This window comes from Hibiscus syriacus, unplaced genomic scaffold (assembly GCF_006381635.1).
Source record: "Hibiscus syriacus cultivar Baekdansim isolate YM2019G1 unplaced genomic scaffold, ASM638163v2 tig00111088_pilon, whole genome shotgun sequence".
Taxonomy (NCBI): Eukaryota; Viridiplantae; Streptophyta; class Magnoliopsida; order Malvales; family Malvaceae; genus Hibiscus; species Hibiscus syriacus.
The window spans coordinates 1,131,767-1,153,577 of NW_024062978.1; the positions used below are offsets into that span (position 1 = coordinate 1,131,767).

Consider the following 21,811-nt stretch of genomic DNA (forward strand, 5'->3'; position numbering starts at 1 on the left):
GTGATTCCTTTACTTAAATAAGACATTATATATTATTCCTTCTTACTCTCCTCAGAGGTCTTCACTATTTCTGCGAGCACTTCATGACGAATCCCATGAGATTAGTCGTAGACGACCAGTTCTCTTGTAACTGGAGCTAAGCTCTTTCCTTTATTAAAAAAAAAGTGGGACAATTAAAAGACAGATTTGATTGGAGGTGTAGCCCACCGGTCCCACCCTCAAATGAAATGATGCTACAACTAATAGTAATGTAATACAAACATATAATATTATATATATTGTGCAAGGCCTAAGCAAAGCCCTAGATTAATAATGGTGTGTTAGGATTGTGAATAAATCAGCTGTAAATGGTTTCTTTGACACCACTAAGTATTAATTAAACCAATTTGCAACCACTAATTATGCACTATCACTTATTATTTAAAGTTTGGGTAAACTATCTATTTGATCACCTACCTATTACTTAATTTTTATTTTAGTCATTCAACTATTATAATTTTTCTTTCTTTCTAAATTATGCGTGACTTTGTATTTTGATTTTATTTTTATCATCCGCCGTTAATTTATTAACGATGATGACAACGTGATATTTTTATGTTTTAATGATGACACGACATTATTTTATAATGATACATCAATATCACCGTTAATCTTTTTTAACTTTAATGAGCATTTTATATCTTCCAAAACTTCAATGGCTAAAAGGATCATTTTAATAGAGTTTGATGATCATTTACATACTTAACCCTATAATTTGAAATTATGACTTGTGAAACCAATTACATGGGCGGACCAACAGTTCAACACACCCTGTGTGTTTGAACCCGGGCTTGCACGTTTCTTATTAACACCCAACATCAATAAGAATCCATAGTCATTAGGCCACAATGAGTACGGCCATGGCTGAGGTACATAGGCTTCAAATACTCTTTTTTAACTTTAATGAGCATTTTATATCTTCCAAAACTTCAATGGCTAAAAGGATCATTTTAATAGAGTTTGATGTTCATTTACATACTTAACCCTATAATTTGAAATTATGACTTGTGAAACCAATTACATGGGCGGACCAACAGTTCAACACACCCTATGTGTTTGAACCTGGGCTTGCACGTTTCTTATTAACACCCAACATCAATAAGAATCCATAGTCATTAGGCCACAATGAGTACGGCCATGGCTGAGGTACATAGGCTTCAAATACTCTTTTAATAGTAGTAGAGCTACAACTCTTTATTAGTTGTGTTCGTGAGGTGGCGTTTACTTTCTTCTAAAACAGCACTAACGAGTAAAGATTGACAAATAAACAAAATGGAAAATCAAATCTAAACCAAAAAAATGAAAACGTAGTCATATGTGATGCCATGGATCACCACAAAATATGCTTTGTAGTTCATCTTCCGAGCACCAGGAATGAATTGGTCAGGAAATTTGGATGGATGATTTGTGATCATACTGGTTTAGAAAATACCCCAATTTTTTAAACCAAGACAGAATAAATACCAGTTTAGGCTAAAATGGAAGAAAGCAAGCTTCACGCTTATGCAATGATAACTAGCCTGCATGAATGCATATTCACTTTGTTTCCTTTCATCTTCCCAAAGCCAAGACAACAACTAAAAATGTGTTGAAAAGCATTATATATCTTAAGCATAATATATTAATATACATGTATATTCTATGGTAGAGCTAGGTGCCCATAGGAAAACACAGAATATACAGCTGAAGAAACCAATTGGAGAGGAAAAAGAATTATATATTGTAAGCCAAAGCCAGCATATACGAAATGTACAGAAAAGATTAAAAAAAAAGGTTCAATACATGGCATACTATCCATTACTCATAGGGTGCACCAGATACATCATCAGAGACAAGTTTTAATCTGTAACCTAGTTCTTTATCTAGGTTTATGAAGCATACCGACCAACTGAGAGTAGATTTGTTCTTTCGTCACATCCCTGTTGCTTTTATCCAACGTGAAAATGGTTGCACCTAGATGATTCTTCAACCTTACAACTGCACAAATTTACACAGAGCTATACAAATTTAGCAATGAAAAACAAAAGGGATGCAGATTCACCTTAAGCAATAATAAAAGTCTCAGTCTTTCATGGTTTTATATCAAATTAAGTGGGAACAGGATTAAAAAAAGAAAAGGTACACAATCACTACAGAAATATTTACCCGCAGGCAAATCCTTGCCAAAATTTGGTATTGGGACAGTGGCGAGAAGAGGAATATTGGATTGAAGAATGTTTAGAATGGCTGGAAAGAAGTATGAACTGAACAACTCCATTTTACCAACTTCATCAATAATGAAGAGATCGGTATCTTCTCTGATCTAACAACAGACAGTATAGTTTAGCCTTCAAACAATTTTTATACACACAAATGAAATGAGCATGCACATGCATAACTTAAAACAGTCAACGCCAAATTCCTAACCCAGAAGATTAGACCATAAAACTAGTACATTACAATATTAGTTTGACGTATAAAAAGATGATAAAATTTATTGGGAAAGATGATTTTATGGATAAGGGGGGAGGGGAATAAGGGTCAAGGGAGCATAACCATAAAACCCACAAAGCATCAAGCAAACAGCCACCTTCAATTCAGGCAATACCAATGATTCAAACGATGCTATATCCACTTTGTATTTCCCAACAGCCGGCCACCGGTGAGCTTCTGGACTGTCAAATAGCAAAGAGAGACTTAGCCGGACTCTTTTTTCCCGATAATAAAAGAAACTTTATTATTAATTTATAGTCAGAATCATTACAATCAATTCAAAAAGACAGCTAAGCTATGAGAAACAGATTGCCAAACACATTCACAGGAAAACTAGAACATGGACAAATTGGTTATTTTAGGCATGAGCTTCCCTAGGATCAATCACAAAACCTAAAAAATTCTCCCTTATTCATTTTCGTCACCACAAGTAAGAATCAGTCTCAATTATAACATTTGTCAATCTGCATTCCAGTTAGAATTTGATTGCGGCAAGCACCGCGTTTGCTTACACTAATCCCAAATTACTAAAGTAAGGAAAAAATAATCAAAAGATTGAGGGGGGAACCTCGAAATGGTGGAGCTGGCGAGTCGACCTCTGCGACCATCCAAGGTGACGACTTCAAACCCAACCCTTTCACCTCCCTGCCGAATCTCTTGAGAGTAGAAACCCTGAAGCTTGATGTTGGGATTGGAGAGCTTCAGGGTTTCGCAAATTCTCATAATCAGAGTGGTTTTACCAACACCCTGCACGTTTAATAATCTCAATCCCGAATTTCTGAATATTGCGAAAACGGGAAATTCGTTCTTAATATTTACAGTAAAAAGTGAAAGCAATAGCATTACTTACCGGAGGGCCAGTAACGAGGAAGCATTTCCCAACACCTGACATCGTTCCACTCTCTACGGGACTACGCGGTAGATACAGAACCCACTTCCATTGCTATTAGTATTTAGCATATACAAATGGACGGATACACAGTTTTCTGGCAAGTCATGGATTCACTCAATTTCTAGAGTTTTTGGGCCTCAGACCATTGGTCAAGTGCCCAGGTACGATCCGCAAGTCGGTATTTTAACAGTGCTCATCCTTTTGAAAAACTATGGCCAAATCACAGAAGTAGTCACTAAACGTTTAGAGGAATTACACTATTGTCGTCAAAATAAAAACATTCATTAGAGACTTAGAGTCACTATCATTAACAGAGTTTATGAGACATACCCATGTCAGTTTCTTTGATAGACTAATATTTTATAATAAATATTACAACACATGTCATTACCTTGTTGATCAGTAAGAAATAAGTTAGATACTTTTTCAAGAAAGGATTCAAATTTGGGATCATTATAGTACTATTTGATACAACGAAATTCATTTGTTATTACACCAATGGTTTGTTTAATTAATTGAATAATTTTAAAATAAATTCAGAATTACGTTCAAATAATGTTTTATATACAATAAGAAATAAATTCAGCTACAATACATATTATTAGATATATATATTTAGGGATAATTATATTTCAAGTTGAGTCAATTTTTTTACTCATTCAGACAAAATCCGAATATCAAACTCCTTCACTTGCATTCAATCTGATTTGTATTCAATAGGACTCCATCCGACTCAATATCTAATTAAAAAATTAATATAGAAAGGAATATTATTACAATTATTCTTAAATAGTTAAGGGATAATTATAATATTATATCAAATCAAATCAAAAATTTTCACCATAAATATGAACTTAACCTAACCCTTAAAAAATTGACACAACACAACCTAAACTCAATTTTTTTTAAATTAAACATGAATCCAACTAAATCGAGTCAAGTTAAAACCCTCAAATCCGAATAGAATACCCATCCTTATATATTGAACTCACCATTTTGATACTTTAATTTCTTTAGTTGACATTATTATATGTACTTGGAATTCTTGTTATATAATACAGGATAGTATGAATGCTAAAAAAACGTATTTGTATGTTTTGAGAGATTTCATTACAAAATTAATTAGAATTTTAAATATTGTTTTATCAAGTGATATTATTGTTAAATTTTCATAATTACATATTTTATCCTATAATTAAAATAAATAAGATTTAAGGATCATATAAAACAAAAAATATTTATTGTGATTTATTTTTAAAATCAAAATATGGTATAATGATCGTATAAAAGATTTGAGCAAAAAACTGATAAATGTTTGCCATACAAATGGTAAACTCAAGCATAGATGCCAATTACGCCAATATATCCCATAATCGGTACAAGAAAATATATGAGACGGTAGGTGAGATGGGGAGAGACTCGAGAGGGATGGATATGTTTAATAATGATGAAGAAAATACGCAAAAACTACCACTTCACAAGGGTTAAGCTTAAAACTTTAAACACTGATTTCTAAGTAAAAACACAGAAAGGTCAACCACAAACTTATTGATATTTAATATCCATGAAGTTACCGCTGCAGCTAGTCCATCATATCCATCTGTTATCTAATCTAAAATTCCATTCTTGGTTATTATCTATTAATATCAAGTTAACTGTTCATATCTAAGAAGGGCAAGCTATCCAGAATAAATCTAACCAGATCTAATCAGCAAATTATTCATCTTCATCCTGCAATAACACAGAAGATTAAACAAATTAAAATCCAATCTAGAAAACAGTAAATCACATTTGTTTATTAATCTCCAGATAGAGTAAGTTGAATTAGAACCAACCTCTCCGCTCCCCCCTTCATCATCGTTAACTTCAGACTTTGACTTATCAGATTCATCTTCGTTTCCTCCACCACCAGCCTACAAACGTAAAATCAAAATTAAATCTATGGTATTAATTGCATAAACTAACAACAAATAATAATGAAAAATAAATATTATTATTTACCAGTTTCAGGTTATATGCCTGGATGTTCTTGTTGTACTCAGTTTTGCGCTTCTCTGCCTTGTCAACATAAGGAGCCTTCTCCTGAAATTCCGAAAGATATTAGAAAATTCTTCTGAAAAATACAAGTCTATCAAGTAACTAAAATCTAAAATATAGTACTAGTACTAGCGTTATATGATTTTCACCAAAATAGGCAAAAAGAAAAGAATAGTACTCACAGCATCTGTCAAGCTCTTCCACTTCGCGCCACCAGCTTTGCCAACCTGAATACAAAAATTTAACAAATAAGATCTTGAATCCAAATTCTAATTATCAAATTGAAGAGAGAAACTAAAGAGACTAAGGATTTTTGCTAACAATGATGACTCACAGCAGCGACGGATTTGTTTTCAGGATTCTCCTCTTTGTACTGCTTCCTGAACTCCTCCCTTAATTGATCAATCAATTGTGTAATGAATAATAAGGAAAAATAATCAACACGCGGCAAAATAAGTCGTTATGGGAATATATATATATATATATATATATAATACATGAAAACGAAGAAAGCACTGGGAGGCCTTTTTGGCTTGTTTGGATCTTTGGCGGCCTTCTTCGCACGCTTTCCAACGCCAGCGCCTTTGCTTTTCAGTCTATCAAAAAAAATCGAATACAGAAATAAATTCAGTGACGAACTCGGCAGATCTTACGTCCCTCATGGTTGATATAAAAATAATTAGGAAGCAAAACACAAATTAATCGAATAGAACAGTGCAAAATTACTTGTTGCCAGTTTTCCTCGAATCAGACTTCGTTTGACCACTTTTCATGATGAATCCTAAGAAAAATCGGCAAAAAAAACAAAAAGGAACACTCAGGTTTCGGTCAGAACCAGTTTAATAGGGGATTGAGTCGGTGCCCTGAGTAACCTGAAGGCTTTGCCTTGGGAAATAAGTAGGCGAAGAGATACAGGAGAGAGTTCTTTTCAGATTTGTACTTTAGAGCGGTTAGGAGTGTGGGGGAATGGGATTTGCCTAAAACTAAAGGGGTGTTTGGATGGGGAATGTGAGATTCTCATGGGAATGGAATTTATATTTCCCGTTTGGTTAATCCGGGAATCTCATTCCCGGTAATGTAAGATTACCAATAGTGTATTTTTTAAGGTATATTATCAGGAATGTCATTACCTCTATTTTTTTAGGTATTGTTGGATTCCTGGCGTTTTGGACTAAAATGCCCTTAATTTTTTTTAAATGTCATTTTTCTATCATTAAATAATAAAAATTATATGAATGTTAAATTACAAATATCCTTAACTATTTTAGATTTACAAAAAAATTCTATAATTAAAATTTTATATGAAGTTCAGGGGTTAAAATAAAATTTTACCCTTTCATTAAACCTTTTTATATTTTTAATTTTGTAAAAAAATTATATAAATTTTATGAATTTAAATTTTTTAAAAAAATATATAAATATTTTTCAACTTGTTTAAAAAACAAATATATAATAAGGACAATTTGGTCAAATATACATTCCAATAATCTTTTATTTTTTTAACCAAACACGGTAATCTTATATTTCTGCTAAGCCAACCAAACACAAAATACAACATTCCCAGTAATCCTATTCCCTGGTAATCTTACATTCTCACTGGTAATCTTCCATTACGTGAACTAAACGCATCCAAAGGGATTTTGTACTAAAGAGGAAGTATATAAAAAGTTAAAATCGAATAACGAAAAATATTGGAGCCCGCGTTTAGACGGGAGTTTAAAAAAGTAAATCTTTCCTGTCTCGTCATTGATTCTTATCACATCAAGAGAAAAAAAAATAATACAATTATCACATTATTTTTTTTTTCTTCAAAAGTACAAAGATCATGATGACCTTTTGTCCAAAAAAAAATATTTTTGTTCCTACAAAGTTTTTTGTTAAACAATTGTATGGAAATTAAAGATAATAAATGTGCGTTATTCATGGGTTAGATATTATATTTAAAATCTCTTTTAGTATATGTAATTTGATTAAAAATTATGAGAATAAATTGCAAGGTACTTATAAAAAGTACAAATATATGAAAAGAAATCCTATACGATTTTTAAACATAATTATTGTTTTTATATATTCATATATTTTTGTTTTCGTACGATTCATTTATAGTTTTCTATACGTATTTTATATGTATACATGTGTTTATTTTTTATCAATTAATAATTATTTTCAATAATTTATATATAATATTATAATTTATAAACATTAAAAATTTCAAATCATAACTTGATTAATTATATAATATTTAAATTTATAATTTTAAGTGTTGATAATTAATAATTTATAGTGTGATAGAATATATATATATATATATATAATATTTTAAAATATATTTAATCATTAAAAATATACATGTTTATAATGTATCTATTTTATTCTCATCATTTCACTTATTTTATTGTTATTTCGTGAAGCATTTAGAACAGACCAAACTTTTACTTGTATCAGGGATGTCTATTGGGTAATTCTTACATTGTTCGTTTCTTACAATCTGCATTCAAAGCGCTTGTTGTATTTATTGTTTATTCGTGCCATCCATTGCCTCACGCTGATATTAGATATTAAAATTCTTTAATACAATTTTCCAGGTACGATTATTGTTGGTAACGCTCAATCGATAGCTAACTTGATGGATGCAAGTGTGGTTGAAGCCCACGTTCTTACCATTGGCATTCGTTTGACGAGTGAATTAGATTGACTTGCAATTATTATAGAGTGTGATGTTGCTAATGTAGTTAATCAACTGTCGCCTTTCTTATTGATGATACGGTTTCATTTGAACGGGACTCGTCGACTTTAGAATGTATATCGACGTTTTGACCCAAAAAAAATCACTATAAAAATAAAATATTTCCGATTTTGGATTCCCTGGAAGGTACCTCCCTGAGACGCGCCTTCCCTATTTTTTTATTAATTAATTTTTTATTCAATAATTTTATTAATGTTTTTGTTTAATTATATAAAGATAATTAAACAAAAAATTAAAATTAAAAAGCGTACATACCTCTACATCAACTTTCTTATAAATGAATAATCAGATATCTTGTAATTCTAATAATAAATTCTAACAATTTAAATAATATATGATCGATTTCCTAATATTTAAAAATTTAAAAAGAATATAATTTCATATTTTTATTGTATTGACAAAATGATGATTAGCATCCAATCACAACATCCCACATGTCATTTTTAACTTCAAATAATATATATAAACCAAATAAATTTACAATTAAATAATAAAATAATAAAAAATTATTGAATACAAAAATTACTTAATAAAATAATAAAAAATGAGGAAGGCACGCTCTAAGGGATGCACCTTCCAGGGAATCCAAAACCCGGGTAAAGCTCTCCCCAAGTGATGCGCCTTCAAGGGGAAATCTGATAATTATCTTCTCTCTCTTCCAAAAGGATGTTAGATTGAGAAATATTTGAGAAATGATAAATGATCGAAAATATTTTATTTTTAGAGTGATTTTTGGGTCAAAATGTCATGTATATCATCATATTTAAATCCATATCTTACTTTAAATTTATCTTTGATTTTGATATAATATGATTTTTTTAAATATATTAAGTTGTTAAGATTTGTATTTTGCGATTCTATAAATAATTTTTCATAAAATATTTTCAAGATGTTGAATCATGTTTTATAATATTTTGATATAACAAATTAAGGTAAAATATTTTTGGACTTGAATTGAATTTATTCAAAGTTTTCAAAAATAATTCAAAGTACATTTTTAAGCCTTGTTCCCAATTTTCTCTATTTACAAATGAAAAAAACCCACATTTCCCCCACATTGTTAAGCAGAAACAGTAAAAAAAATTCATTTTTAAGCCTTGTTCCCCTCTCTTTTGTGAAGTAGAAATTAAAGGTGGTTCAATTCTCACCCAAGCTTTTAATTCCAAAATCATTTCAAATGTGTCGAGACGACATCATAACACTGCTTTACACTATGATTATGTTCATAATTGCTCTATTTGTCCTTTAGCTAGACAGTCTAGGTTTACATTCCCAATTAGTAGTTCTAGAACTATTAATCCTTTCAGATTGATTCACATTGATTTGTGGGGACCTTATCGTATTTCAACTCATGCTGGTCAACGTTTTTTTTACTATTGTTGATGACTATACTAAAATGTCTTGAGTGTACTTATTAAAGCTTAAGAATGATGTTGTTTCTTGTCTTCAAAACTTTATCTTGATGGTTCAAACTCAATTTTATGTCTTAGTTAAAGTCATACGTAGTGACAATGGTCGTGAGTTTTTTTAATTCTGAATGTTCTCCCTTGTTTGAATCCTTGGGAATTATCCATCAAAGTTCTTGTGTGTATACTCCTCAGCAGAATGGGGTTGTAGAACGTAAACATAGGCATCTTTTGGAAGTTGCTCGAGCTTTTTGTTTTCAATCTCAAGTTCCTTTCAAATTCTGGGGAGAGTGTGTGTTAGCTGCCTGTTATATTATTAATAGGTTGCCTTCTTCAGTCTTGTCTTGGAAAACTCCTTTTGAACTTTTATATCATAAACCACCTACTTAGGATCATTTTAGAGTGTTTGGATTCTTATGTTTTGCAACAAATCTCACTCATCGTGATAAGTTTGATTCTCGTGCTTTTGCTTCTGTTGTTTGGGATATTCTCCAACTCAAAAGGGTTATTTGTTGTTTAATATCGATTCAAAAAAATTGTTCATTAGCAGAGATGTTAAATTTCATGAAGATCAGTTTCCTTTTCATCATTTTTATTCCTTTTATGATTCTATTTTTGTTTTTCCCATCTATTCCTTTTGTTCCTAATGGTGATTTTTTAGTATTAACCTCTCCAAGTTCTCATACTTTTGTTCCTCAAAAATAATGTTTATACTGAGCAGGTTTCTGCTGATAATGAACATGATTCTCAGGTTCCAGTCCAATTTTCTACTTCAATAAGTGCACATGTCCCTTTTATAAAGTCTTCTAGAGTGTCTAAGCCTCCTTCTTGGTTAAATAATTTTGTCTGTTCTTGTCAATCTTCTTCACCAGGTTTAAGCTCTAGTTATCTTTCTTACTCTCATTTTCCCACTCATACTCAAGTTTTTTTGTCTTCCATTCTCAAATTTCTGAGCCTCAATCTTATTTTGAGGCTGTTCAAAATCCCCTTTGGGTTCAAGCAATGCAAGAGGAAATTCATGCATTGGAATCTAATAGAACATGGTCCCTTGTTCCATTACCACCAAGAAAAGTTCCTATTGGATGTAAGTGGGTTTACAGGGTTAAGTACAAAGCATCAGGTGAAGTTGAGAGGTATAAAGCTCGTTTGGTTTCTAAAGGTTATAATCAATATGAGGGAATTGATTTTGTTGATACGTTCTTTCCTGTGGTCAAAATGGTTACTATTCGAACCATTTTAGCTTTTGTTTCTGCCTTCAATTGGACATTATTGCAGATGGATGTCTTCAATGCTTTTTTACAAGGATATCTTTATGAGGAAGTTTATATGCAGTTACCAGAAGGTTTTTGCAGTTAGGGGTAGAGGATTGTATGTCGACTGCAAAAATCATTGTATGGCCTTAAGCAAGCTTCCATACAATGGAATCTGAAACTTACAGAAGCCTTGATTTCAACTGGCTATGTTAAGAGCAAGTATGATTATTCTTTGTTCATCAAGAGGCAACAAGTTAAAATGTCTTTGTTGTTAGTATATGTTGATGATTTAGTAATAATAGGTGATAGTAAGTGTGTTGATTACTGAATTGAAGCAAATCTTGAATAATCATTTTAAGATGAATGATTTTTTGAATTGAAGTATTTATTTTAGGAATTGAAGTATTAAGATCAAAGGAAGGTATACTTTTGAATCAAAGAATGTACTTGAGTTAATCAAAGATACTGGTTTGGAAGAGGCCAAGTCTGTTGCCACTCCATTAGAACAAAATTTGAAATTGACTTCTTTGGATTATGATAAAGTTGTGCAACATAATGTTGAAGATAAGTATGATCTGGTTGAAGATAAATAAATTTACCAAAGACTTATTGGGAGATTGATTTATTTGACATATACAAAGTATGACATTACATATGCAATGAATTTTCTCAGTCAATTCATGCAGCAATCTAAGAGGTCTCATATGGAGGCAGCTTTAAGAATAGTCAAGTATGTAAAGAAAAAACCAGGACATGGAGTTTTGTTGATAACTTCTACATATTGTCAAATTTCAGCCTATTGTGATTTAGATTGGGGGTCATGTCCAATGATAAGAAAGTCTGTTACAGGGTTTTATATTAAGATTGGCGATTCACTGGTTTCATGGAAATCAAAGAAGCAAAATGTTGTAGCAAGATCTTCAGCAGAAGCAGAATATAGAGCTATGGCAGTAGTTACTTCTGAGTTAGTATGGTTACAAGGGTTACTTGCAGAACTTGGTATAAAAGGCTTGAAACCAATAAAGTTCTATTGTGACAATAAGGATGCTCTTCAAATAGCTGCTAATCCTGCGTATCATGAAATGAGAAAGCATATTGAGATTGACTGTCATTTTGTGAGAGAAAAAATTCAGAAGGGAATGATTCAAACCGAATATGTTTCAACACGTGAGCAGCATGCAAAAAATCATAACAAAAGCCTTGGGAAGCCAGCAACACAGTTATTTGTTATCCAAGTTAGGAGTTAAAAAGTTTTTAACATCCAACTTGAGGGGAGTATTAAGATTACAATTAGTTTTCTGTTATTAGTTAGTTAAAAGCAGTTTTGAATTCGTTAGGTAGTTAGAGTTGATACTTGTATATATTGTGAACAAATTGTAAGTTTATGTGTTAATGTGGATATGAGAAGTAATTTTTCATTTTTTCTGGTTTTACATTTTTAACAATGGGTCCATCCAAACTTGTTTACATAGGTATCGTCATCATCCTCGTGAAGTTCTTAAGGAAAAAAATCGGTTTATGATCCACGTTCATGCACGTAGCTGAGCTTAGTGCTCTTCCCTGATTCTGACTGAAATTTGCTGCTCTTGGAGATAAGTTTGGGAAGCTTTAATCATTTGTATTTACTACAAAGTTTGCATATTCATTTGAAAAAGAGGAGAAACTGGTGGAACCTTACAGATACGAGTTCATCTCTGCTTTAATCATCACGGGGATGATGACTGAAATTTCCCTTCGGTTTTGAATATTCAAGTGTCGCTCATGCTCTTCATGGAGCGTGTTTACATGGGTATCGTCACCATCCTCGTCAAGTTCTTTTGGAAAAAATCGGAGGAATGATACCAGCCCATGCAAGACGACGAGGAACTCGACAGCTCGAATTTTCCCGTTGTCTAAGTCCAAATCTAAATGTTCAATGAAAAAGTGGTCGGTTTCTCACCATTCTTCCGCTCCAATGTTCTTTCTGCTTTTTTGGGTTACTTCTGATGATGATGTGCTTGTTTGAATCAAAACAAGATTACAAAATCTCGATTGGAACGACTTGTGGTTTCATAGCCAACGGATCGTCTCAACATCAAGTGCTCAATAATTCGACCAACCCTACAATCAAGGTAAACTAGTCGCTAACAGATCACCATTGTTTTAGCTGTGAAATGCATTAAACATAGTTGGATTCTTGAAAGCAAATACTAGTGGAGTAAGAGTGCCAAATATTGGCGAGCAAAGGGATAAGCTTAACATGGAACACTATGAATATGTGGTCATTATCGATGCCGATTTCAGACCTGACCTTGATTTTCTCTGACGGAGCATACTGTCTTTGGTTCATAATCCCGACATTGCTAGGCTCAAGAACAACGAGACGCTCACAGAGGCATGGGGAAAAAGGCATTGAACTGCTCTTTTTTATTTAAAGTTGGAGAGACTGTGGCTTCACTTTGGGTTTTTATTAAAAGTTCAAGAGATGACTGATCAATGAGCTAAGTAAGCAATTAACGGTTCAACTCAGCTTTTCATCACTCACGTGAACAACTATTAACGTAAAATAATTAATTTATTACAAATCGATAACATTAATAATCAATTTATTATTTTTTAAATTTTAATGAGTAAAAAAATATATTTAATAATTAGTGATTATTTATATAATTTACCCTATTTAAAATTACAATAACCGTAATTGTGTCGAAAAAGAAACCCATAAACTGCAGGCTCCTTTATCTTTAGATTCTTACGATTTTTCTGCCTTCGCTCCGCCATGGACGACATTCCACCCTACCCTCCAATCGATCCAACCACCTTCGACCTCATCGTCATAGGCACGGGCCTTCCCGAATCCATCATAGCCGCCGCCGCCTCCACCGCCTCTAAATCCGTTCTCCACCTCGATCCCAATCCCTTTTACGGCTCCCACTTCTCTTCTCTCCCTCTCGCCGATCTCCCCTCATTCCTCTTCTCCCACTCAACCTCATCATCGCCACCGCCCTCAGCCTCTTCAGACGAACATCACCATTTTTCTTTTTTAGATTTATCTACTCGTCCTCTCTACTCCTCCATCGGTATCTCCAGTTTTTCCACTGACCTCGATCAATACTCCAGAAAATTCAACCTCGATGTGGCCGGACCTCGAGTTTTCTTTTGTGCCGATAAATCTATCGAATTGATACTAAATAACGGAGCTAATCAGTACATGGAGTTCAAGAGTATTGACGCCACTTTTGTAGGGGACAACAAGGGGAATCTCTTGAATGTGCCGGATTCCAGAGCTTCCATATTCAAAGACAAGAGCCTGGGACTCATGGAGAAGAATCTGTTAATGAGGTTCTTCAAGCTGGTGCAGGGACACTTGGCTGGCGAAGAAGACCTCAAGATTTCCGACGAGGATTTGTTGAGCCCGTTTGTTGATTTCTTGAATAAAATGGGATTGCCGCACAAAATTAAATCGTCTGTTAGTCACAAATTTTCATTTTTTTTGTTTTTCCCATCTCTAGTTGTCCTCCTCATTGCTTCAAATCATGGGCGTGATTCTCAACCGCATGCGACCCCCCCGTCTTTGCAGGTTTATACTGTATGCGATCGCAATGGCGGATTATGATCAAGAAGATACTGGAGTTTGTGGAGATTTGCTGAAGACAAAAGATGGGATCGATCGGCTGGCTCTGTATAATGCATCCATTGGCAGGTTAACTTTTATGTTCATTATGCAAGTCAAACCTTCAACTAAAAAATTTCAATTCCATGTTGAAATTTGGACAGGAACTTGTTATAGCAGATTCAGTCTATATTTATGTATAATGTCCTGTCTCTAGGTTTCAAAATGCATCTGGGGCTTTGTTATATCCTATCTATGGGCAAGGAGAACTATCCCAAGCTTTTTGCCGTCGTGCTGCTGTCAAAGGTTGCATCTATGTAAGTTGAAGAGGAGATAATTCTTGTGCTTGCCCGTGTATTTATCATTTGTGTTTACATTTCTTTTATCTTCTTTATCCTGATGTGCACTGGCGGAGCCTGTTGTTATTGAGGGGTGTCAATTTGTTTTTCATATTTTTATATATACATTTGTATATAATATAAAATTAAGAAAACAACACCCTTTCTTAAAAAGTTTTGACACAGTATGTATTAAGGGGTTCATTTGTTTAACTCAGTCACCGATTGAACTAAATTTTTATTAATCGAATTAATCATTTTTTTCTTTATCTATTAATCTAATCGAATTGAATAAAGTTTGATTAATTCGATCGATGATGGAATTAATCAAATGTTTTAATATATTTTTTAACTAGATTAATTTAAATTTAATATAGATATTTTTTATTTGGGTCAAATTTTAATTATATCTTGATAATTTAATGGATCTAAAGTGATTAAAAAATAATTTGGTCTTAATTCTTAATAGATTTGAGCTTAAAATATGTATTTAATATTTTGGCTAATTTGATTAATTTAGTTAATTAACTGCTTTCAAATCGAATTAACTGTTAAATATTGAAAAAATAATTGTTCCACAACCAAACTAATTTAGTGGCTGGTCGTTTTCACCGAATTAATTCAGTTCAGTCGATAAATTCGATTAAAACCAAAAAATGAACACCCCTAGTATGCATGTATATTTTCTTTTGATTATTGTTTTAATAGCTTTGTAATAGTTTTTTTTATTAGTTTAGCTATATTTTACATTAATTTATCGAATGTTGATATTATATATTAATTTATTTGATTTTATTTAAACATCATAATTTAAAATTATGACACCATATTATGAAATTTCTATCTCCACCCCTGCTGATGTGGTATTTTTTACAAATGCTTTCATGTGAATTGAGTGGGTTCAGTTGCTTGATGTTTGAATGCTTGGTTGTCGACTACTTTATGCCAAGGGAAACCTTAATCAATCAAATCAGTGTTATTCTGTAGAAAAATTCCAGAAGAAAGTTACAATTGTTTTTTAAATAAAACTGTATAGGAATGGTGCCTTGAGTTACCAATCATTTCAGGCTACCCACTACCAAGTACAATTCATCCGAGTGTACTCCAAATTGAAGAAATTAGAGAGATGTAAATGGAGTTTATCTGCTTTAGTTCTCCTTAGCTATATTCATTTCCTCTATGAGTTGGTTGCAGTCATTTCATATCTTTGAGATGCCCAACACCAAACAACCTGATTTTTCAAGAAATTATTATGTTTTAGCTGTTAGATTATGCTAATCCATTTGAATATATCTGACACAGGTATTGCGTATGCCAGTTACTGCATTGCTTGTAGACAAGGTATTGAAGCATAAGCCAGAGTAAATCATGTTAGATATTTTGTTATGCTGAGCAGACTGTTATGATGTTAAGGTAAATGATCTTCATATTTTTTCCTTTGAAAACTTCTCAGGATACTGGGTGTTACAAGGGTGTTAAATTAGCTTCAGGTCAGGATATATTCAGCCAGAAATTGATCCTTGATCCAACCTTTAAGGTAACATTGCCAACAGGCTCATCCCCATCACCTCCACTTCAAGCAAAGCTTCCATTTTTCAGCCCGAAGGATGATAGAGGAAAGATTGTGAGGGGAATATGCATCACAAAGACTTCTTTGAAGCCTGATATGTCTAACTTTTTGGTTGTATATCCTCCAAGATGTAAGAACAATTTCCTTTTCTTTTGTTAAAGATTGTACACTAAGATAAAAAACCAATAACTGTCGGCTTTCCTTTTTTTCCCTAGCATTGTTTCCTGAGCAGGTTACTTCAATCAGACTTCTCCAAATAGCTAGCAATTTGGCTGTTTGTCCACCGGGCATGTAAGTTTGTTAGTTCCTGAATAGGATAGGTTTTATTTTCTTCCGGTTGTTTTGTGATGGTGAATTTTATCAACTGCCGTCTTTTAGCTTCCTTGTTGAGCTGCTTTTTTCATAATTAGCTTTGTACGTAACTATCATTTGTGATCAATTTTGTGGGAAGTGAGAATTGTCTACCTGGCATTTAGTCGTATTGTCTTTTGGACATTAAAAAAATTCAAATATAAGTTTTTATTGATAATGAAGTGAACAGAACAACTTGACCGTTATTATTATTTTTACCTTGGTTAATGTTTCAGATCTTATGCATACCTAAAATGGAGTAAGTGTAATTTATCTGCTTAATGCAAAAGTCTAAAAGCTTCTCTCTGTTTTATTCAGGTTTGTGTTATATATCTCAGCATTATGTAATGACGATGATCAAGGGAAGAAGTTAGTTCATGCAGTCATTAACACCTTTCTTACAGTTCCCCCTCCTATAAATTCTGAAAGTAATGCTGCAGTTCAAAGTGAGACTGTAGAAAGTGGTTGTGTAGTTCAAGATGGGACTGCAGAAAGTCCTGGAGAAGGAAAACCTACTTTACTTTGGAGTGCTTTGTATAGCCAGGAGCTCACTTTGGTATGTTTCTTATGGTCACTTTTTCTTGTGTGTTAATGTTTTGGTATTGCAGCGATGGGCCTCTATTTTGTTGTGCTGCCTTCTTTTTTTTTTTTTTTGGATAAGTGTGCTGTGCTGCCTTCTTTTTTCAGAATAATTATCACTTTTTCCAAAAATGCTTTACACTTGGGACAGGGTTTTAATGGGATCACTAAATTTGCCTAACAGTTGTCAGAACTTGGAGTTTTGTTAATGTGTTGTGTTGATGTCAATATATGGTTGATTGTTCGCCCTTTCAACAGAGTTATGTTTTATTTTCAGGGTCAAGTTGATTTTATCTGTTCAACTCCCATGCCAGATGGTAAACTGAACTACGATAATCTCATAGATGCTACTGTTAAGGTACATAATTTGCTGGTGTTTATAAATTTTAATATTCTACACACACACAATTGCCTGTTGTTGGGGTTGCTTTGTTTGAGCTTTTCATGTACTTTGTTCTTTGGGATGAACTTTCCTACTGTACTGAGTTACGGAATGTTGAACATTTCTGATTGCTAATCGGAAAGTAATACTGGTTGTGGAATATGACAGTTATTTAAGGAGATTTACCCTGAGGCTGAATTCTTTCCACAGACATCCTCAGAGAATCATGAGGATGATGGTGATGGTGATGTTTCACCGGAGACCTAAAGATTTGCGGAATGAGATATCCTCACTTTAATGGAGCATCAAACAATCATGATCCTTCTCCAAAATTGTGCTCAATGATCGGGGGATGCTTCTATCTAATTATATATTTGAAGAGGCGAAGGAAAAAGGGAGTGGAGTTTGATACACATTTTACAATTCCAAAACATGGTGATTTTTCGGATAGCTAAACCACTGTTGACTTGGTTTCCCTTTGTATAAACTTTTGTTCTATCCATCTTTTACCAGTTGTATTTTGGCAAGATCATTTTGCTACCTTTATATTCCTGATGTAACAGTAAAAAAATAACGTTTCCCCCGTGAAGTGACAGTTACGAGGTGTTTTCCGTTGCTTGCATTTGTTGAATGTTTAATTTACACACATTCTTCGAATAAAATATAAAGGTTGAAAATGCCTCCCGAAAAACAATTAGTAGTATCCTTTATGTTCCTTTTACAGCATTTCAAAATCTAGTTACCTCCGGCGTGTAAATTCGGCAGCAAAACCTCGAGGTTCTCTCAGAGTTTCAGGCCTACCACATTCATGGATAACAATGGAAAATCGGACGATCAGTGGTGTCTGGACTCGAGGGGCTTGAAGGAAATCAGCACATGTAAGGTGAGATATGCTGTGAGTGACCCTTTTGCACTGGCTCCTCATGCATGAACAGATGATAGTCTTCCAGGAGAATCGGACCTGCAGAAAAAAGTGTACTTCAGGTTCCTGTCCTATGTTTTGCTAATAATTGACCCAAAGCTTCAATCCTTGTCCTCGATGGTGTAGCATCTCCAGATCTTGTGAAAATGGTACAATGAATGAATGTAAAAGGCACAAGTAACATATTAATTACCTCTTGCTCCCACGGTGAGTGATGAGTTATTGTTCCAAACTGGAGTCCCCGAGTTGGTGGTCCAGAATGGGGAATTGAAGGCATTTGAGGGAAGATGCTGCATCCAAAAATAGCTCCAATAAGAAGATAAATAAAGATTACAAGATAAACTAGTGGACTTAGTTTTATCAGAAGATACTGTAAGATCAGCTGAAAACAAATACTAAACTGAACTTGGTAGCTGGGGGGACAAAAGAGAAAACGATATTAGCTTTATTTCTTCTGAATTTTGTTCTAAAGTTTCAACTTTCAACTATCAACATACTTTTTGTTCTTAATTTTTTCCCTAGAAATCAACCGAAATTCGAAAGACAGAGAAATTAAGAAAGAAAAATCAGATTCAGCAATGAAGATGCAGTTTTGTACCTTGTAAGGATCCATGATAAGAGAGAGAGGAAGTAAGAGTGAAGAGTGAAGAGCGAAGGAAACTCCGGGCTTGTTTGTGTTCTGATTTCAGTGATTTGTATATATATATATACAGTACTTAGAAGCTTCTTTGTTAGGATATATCATGAAGCAGTACTATAATTTGATTATGACATATTTAAGATTGGTTTAGACCTTTGCTTTAAGCAACTTCTGGATTATGAGAAACAATAAGAAAAAGAAGAGAACATAAACTGAAAAAAAAAACAGGCCACGGTGAGATGAACTTATCCCACATTTTGTGATTTCAGGATAAACCTATCGAGTGATTTTAGTAATAAGAAAATGTTATTTTCTTTAAAAATTTGAATTTATATAGATTCACATACAAGATGTATAATTAATTTAACTCTTCTACATTTATATATGTATATAATTATATATACATGTTATTGAAATTTTTTTCCTGCTAGGCGTGTTTCGTTTGATATGCCATGAAGTGTGTTTAATATGATATCTATGCATTAAATTTTAGGGTTTTCGAGAAATAACAATCATACGTAAATGTGTCAATTTTTTACATTGAATTTTAGGGTTTTCGAGAAGTAACGGTTATACGTAAATATGTCAATTTTTTACATTAAATTTTAGGGTTTTAGAAAAAATTTAAACTTCGTGCAATCACTATTCTCAAAAACCCTAAAATGCATAACTATAAAATTACACACACTTGTACAATGTCAAATTTTTTCTAATGTAATATGTGTATATATATTTATTAATGTAGGAAAGTGAATTTATCAATCCAAAAAGATCATATAAAAGATTATCGTTAGATGTAAAGAGAGTTATGTGTTAAAAGAGTAACCAAAGACGTTGAATGATTATGTGATGCAAGAGGGAGAAAAATCTAATCTTGTGTAGTATGTCAATGAAGTAGTGACCTGAGAAAAGGGATATAAATAACTTGTTAAACTTAATATGTACATGTAAGTAGTCTGCATTTGAAGGAATCATCCACCATAACATATACGTCAACCTAAATCTAAAAGACCTGGTCAGGTGCTTCGGACCCCAAAGCCACTAGTCGTTTTGCTAGCCAGACTAGACGTTCTAGTTGCAATATCAACACCAATCGACACTCAATCTCAAGCCAATTTAACAAGGCGGGCAAACCAATTTGATTATATCATCAATCTGTATAGACATATGACCAATTCCTTGCAAGAAACATTGAAAGACGAAAACATATGATGATGAGCATTTAGATGATAATTTCATCGGATAACACAAACTTTAACATTCTGAAACTTGATGTTGCATCATACAGGGAATTGATGAAATGGCAGATACTATTTGAAACTAAAAGCAAACATGTTTTATTTTCTGAAGAAAATCACGGATCTTATTTGTTCTGCAACACCATGAGAAGTTGCATGCCTTAACTTTTGCCATCATCATCACCATCACCATCATCATCATTTTTCTCCGGTGGTGGAGGGTTATTCAGATCCAATAGAAAACTGGTTCCAGGCTCATTGAGATCAATATCCAAGCCCCACCCTCTTCCTCCCATGGAAAAAGAAGCATCCTCTTCTTGGCTCATCTTGTGCATGGTTTCATAAGCCAGGTTCAACAGCGTGGGAGCTAGTTGATCCTTGAGGGCCTTCTCATCATTATTGTTCCTTTCCGGTGACCCCTCGGGAGGAGTAAACGACGGATGAGGAAACGCTCCCGGAGTTCCCCTTGGATGGGATTTCAAATGTCCAAACACCACCTTCCAGGATCCGAACCTTTTCTTACACACGTAACATGTAGGTTCAACACTGGGAACGTCCAAGTCCCCTTTCTTCGTCTCTTTCGAAACTCTTCCATTGTCACTGATGGACCCGACATCCACACCATCAGCATCAGTCCTCCCTCTTTTTCTGGTGGATATCGGCGGTGAAGAGGAAGAACCAGCAGCAGCAGCAGCAGCATCATCAGTCTTATTTTGCCCTTCACCACCACCACCACCACCACCTACAGCAGCAGCAACACCATCAGTCTTATTTTGCCCTTCACCACCACTACTACCACTACCAACAGCAGCAGCAACACCATCAGTCTTATTTTGCCCTTCACCACCGCCACCCTCATTGTCCCCATCACTTTTCTCATTCGGACAGTCATTTTCCTGTGATGATTGCTGCTTAAAGGACTCGGATTTCTCTTGCGGTGGTTGATCATTCGGGCCCGCCATGTTCAATATTCGGAGAAATCAAGGAAATGACTGTTTACAGATCAGAAAACGCTGGGCTTCGCTTGTTTTTTTATATTGTTTTTTTGAACTCAGTGGCGGTTACTTCCCGTTAACTCCATATACCAGTAGGACACTGTTCATCTTGACATGTTACATCTCTCTTTGCATGTATACATATCGCTCAACGTACGGTGAGGATAGCAAATCAGATTTCAGTGAGCGGATTATTAACTATTATTAGAACGTCGTGTTTGTTACCGGAAATTAGTAAAAAAATGAAGCTTTTTTGGTACTGTTTTTCTTTAAATGTGAAAACAATTATGTGATATCCATATAAGTGGATTAAGGGGTGGGGGTGCATGAAATTAGACAGCAAATATGAATTTGAAAAT

At 33.7% G+C, this 21,811-nt stretch overlaps 4 protein-coding genes and 1 pseudogene across 4 annotated transcripts; 1 reads left to right on the top strand and 4 right to left on the bottom strand.

The window, feature by feature from the left end:
• Window positions 1–1,800: 1,800 nt before the first annotated feature.
• LOC120152229 (cancer-related nucleoside-triphosphatase-like) lies at window positions 1,801–3,460 on the bottom strand. Its single transcript, XM_039164495.1, has 5 exons — window positions 3,362–3,460; window positions 3,080–3,258; window positions 2,609–2,693; window positions 2,185–2,341; window positions 1,801–2,016 (listed from the first exon to the last, which is right to left on the bottom strand). Exons 1-5 carry the CDS (start codon window positions 3,401–3,403, stop codon window positions 1,898–1,900), a joined length of 582 nt encoding a protein of 193 aa, XP_039020426.1. The 5' UTR covers window positions 3,404–3,460; the 3' UTR covers window positions 1,801–1,897.
• Window positions 3,461–4,970: 1,510 nt separating this feature from the next.
• LOC120152233 (HMG1/2-like protein) lies at window positions 4,971–6,348 on the bottom strand. Its single transcript, XM_039164498.1, has 7 exons — window positions 6,167–6,348; window positions 5,938–6,036; window positions 5,775–5,832; window positions 5,623–5,667; window positions 5,405–5,485; window positions 5,239–5,316; window positions 4,971–5,134 (listed from the first exon to the last, which is right to left on the bottom strand). The coding sequence occupies exons 1-7, from the start codon at window positions 6,211–6,213 to the stop codon at window positions 5,120–5,122; spliced, it is 423 nt and encodes a 140-aa protein (XP_039020429.1). The 5' UTR covers window positions 6,214–6,348; the 3' UTR covers window positions 4,971–5,119.
• A 7,200-nt stretch (window positions 6,349–13,548) lies between these two features.
• LOC120152455 (rab escort protein 1-like) lies at window positions 13,549–18,224 on the top strand. Its single transcript, XM_039164674.1, has 9 exons — window positions 13,549–14,289; window positions 14,405–14,527; window positions 14,655–14,754; window positions 16,078–16,116; window positions 16,229–16,475; window positions 16,561–16,636; window positions 17,015–17,252; window positions 17,553–17,633; window positions 17,826–18,224. The coding sequence occupies exons 1-9, from the start codon at window positions 13,604–13,606 to the stop codon at window positions 17,922–17,924; spliced, it is 1,689 nt and encodes a 562-aa protein (XP_039020605.1). The 5' UTR covers window positions 13,549–13,603; the 3' UTR covers window positions 17,925–18,224.
• Window positions 18,225–18,396: 172 nt separating this feature from the next.
• Window positions 18,397–19,247, bottom strand: LOC120152359 (annotated as a pseudogene).
• A 1,371-nt stretch (window positions 19,248–20,618) lies between these two features.
• LOC120152360 lies at window positions 20,619–21,419 on the bottom strand. The gene has a single exon (XM_039164594.1). The coding sequence runs from the start codon at window positions 21,417–21,419 to the stop codon at window positions 20,619–20,621; it is 801 nt and encodes a 266-aa protein (XP_039020525.1).
• Between the last annotated feature and the right edge of the window lie 392 nt (window positions 21,420–21,811).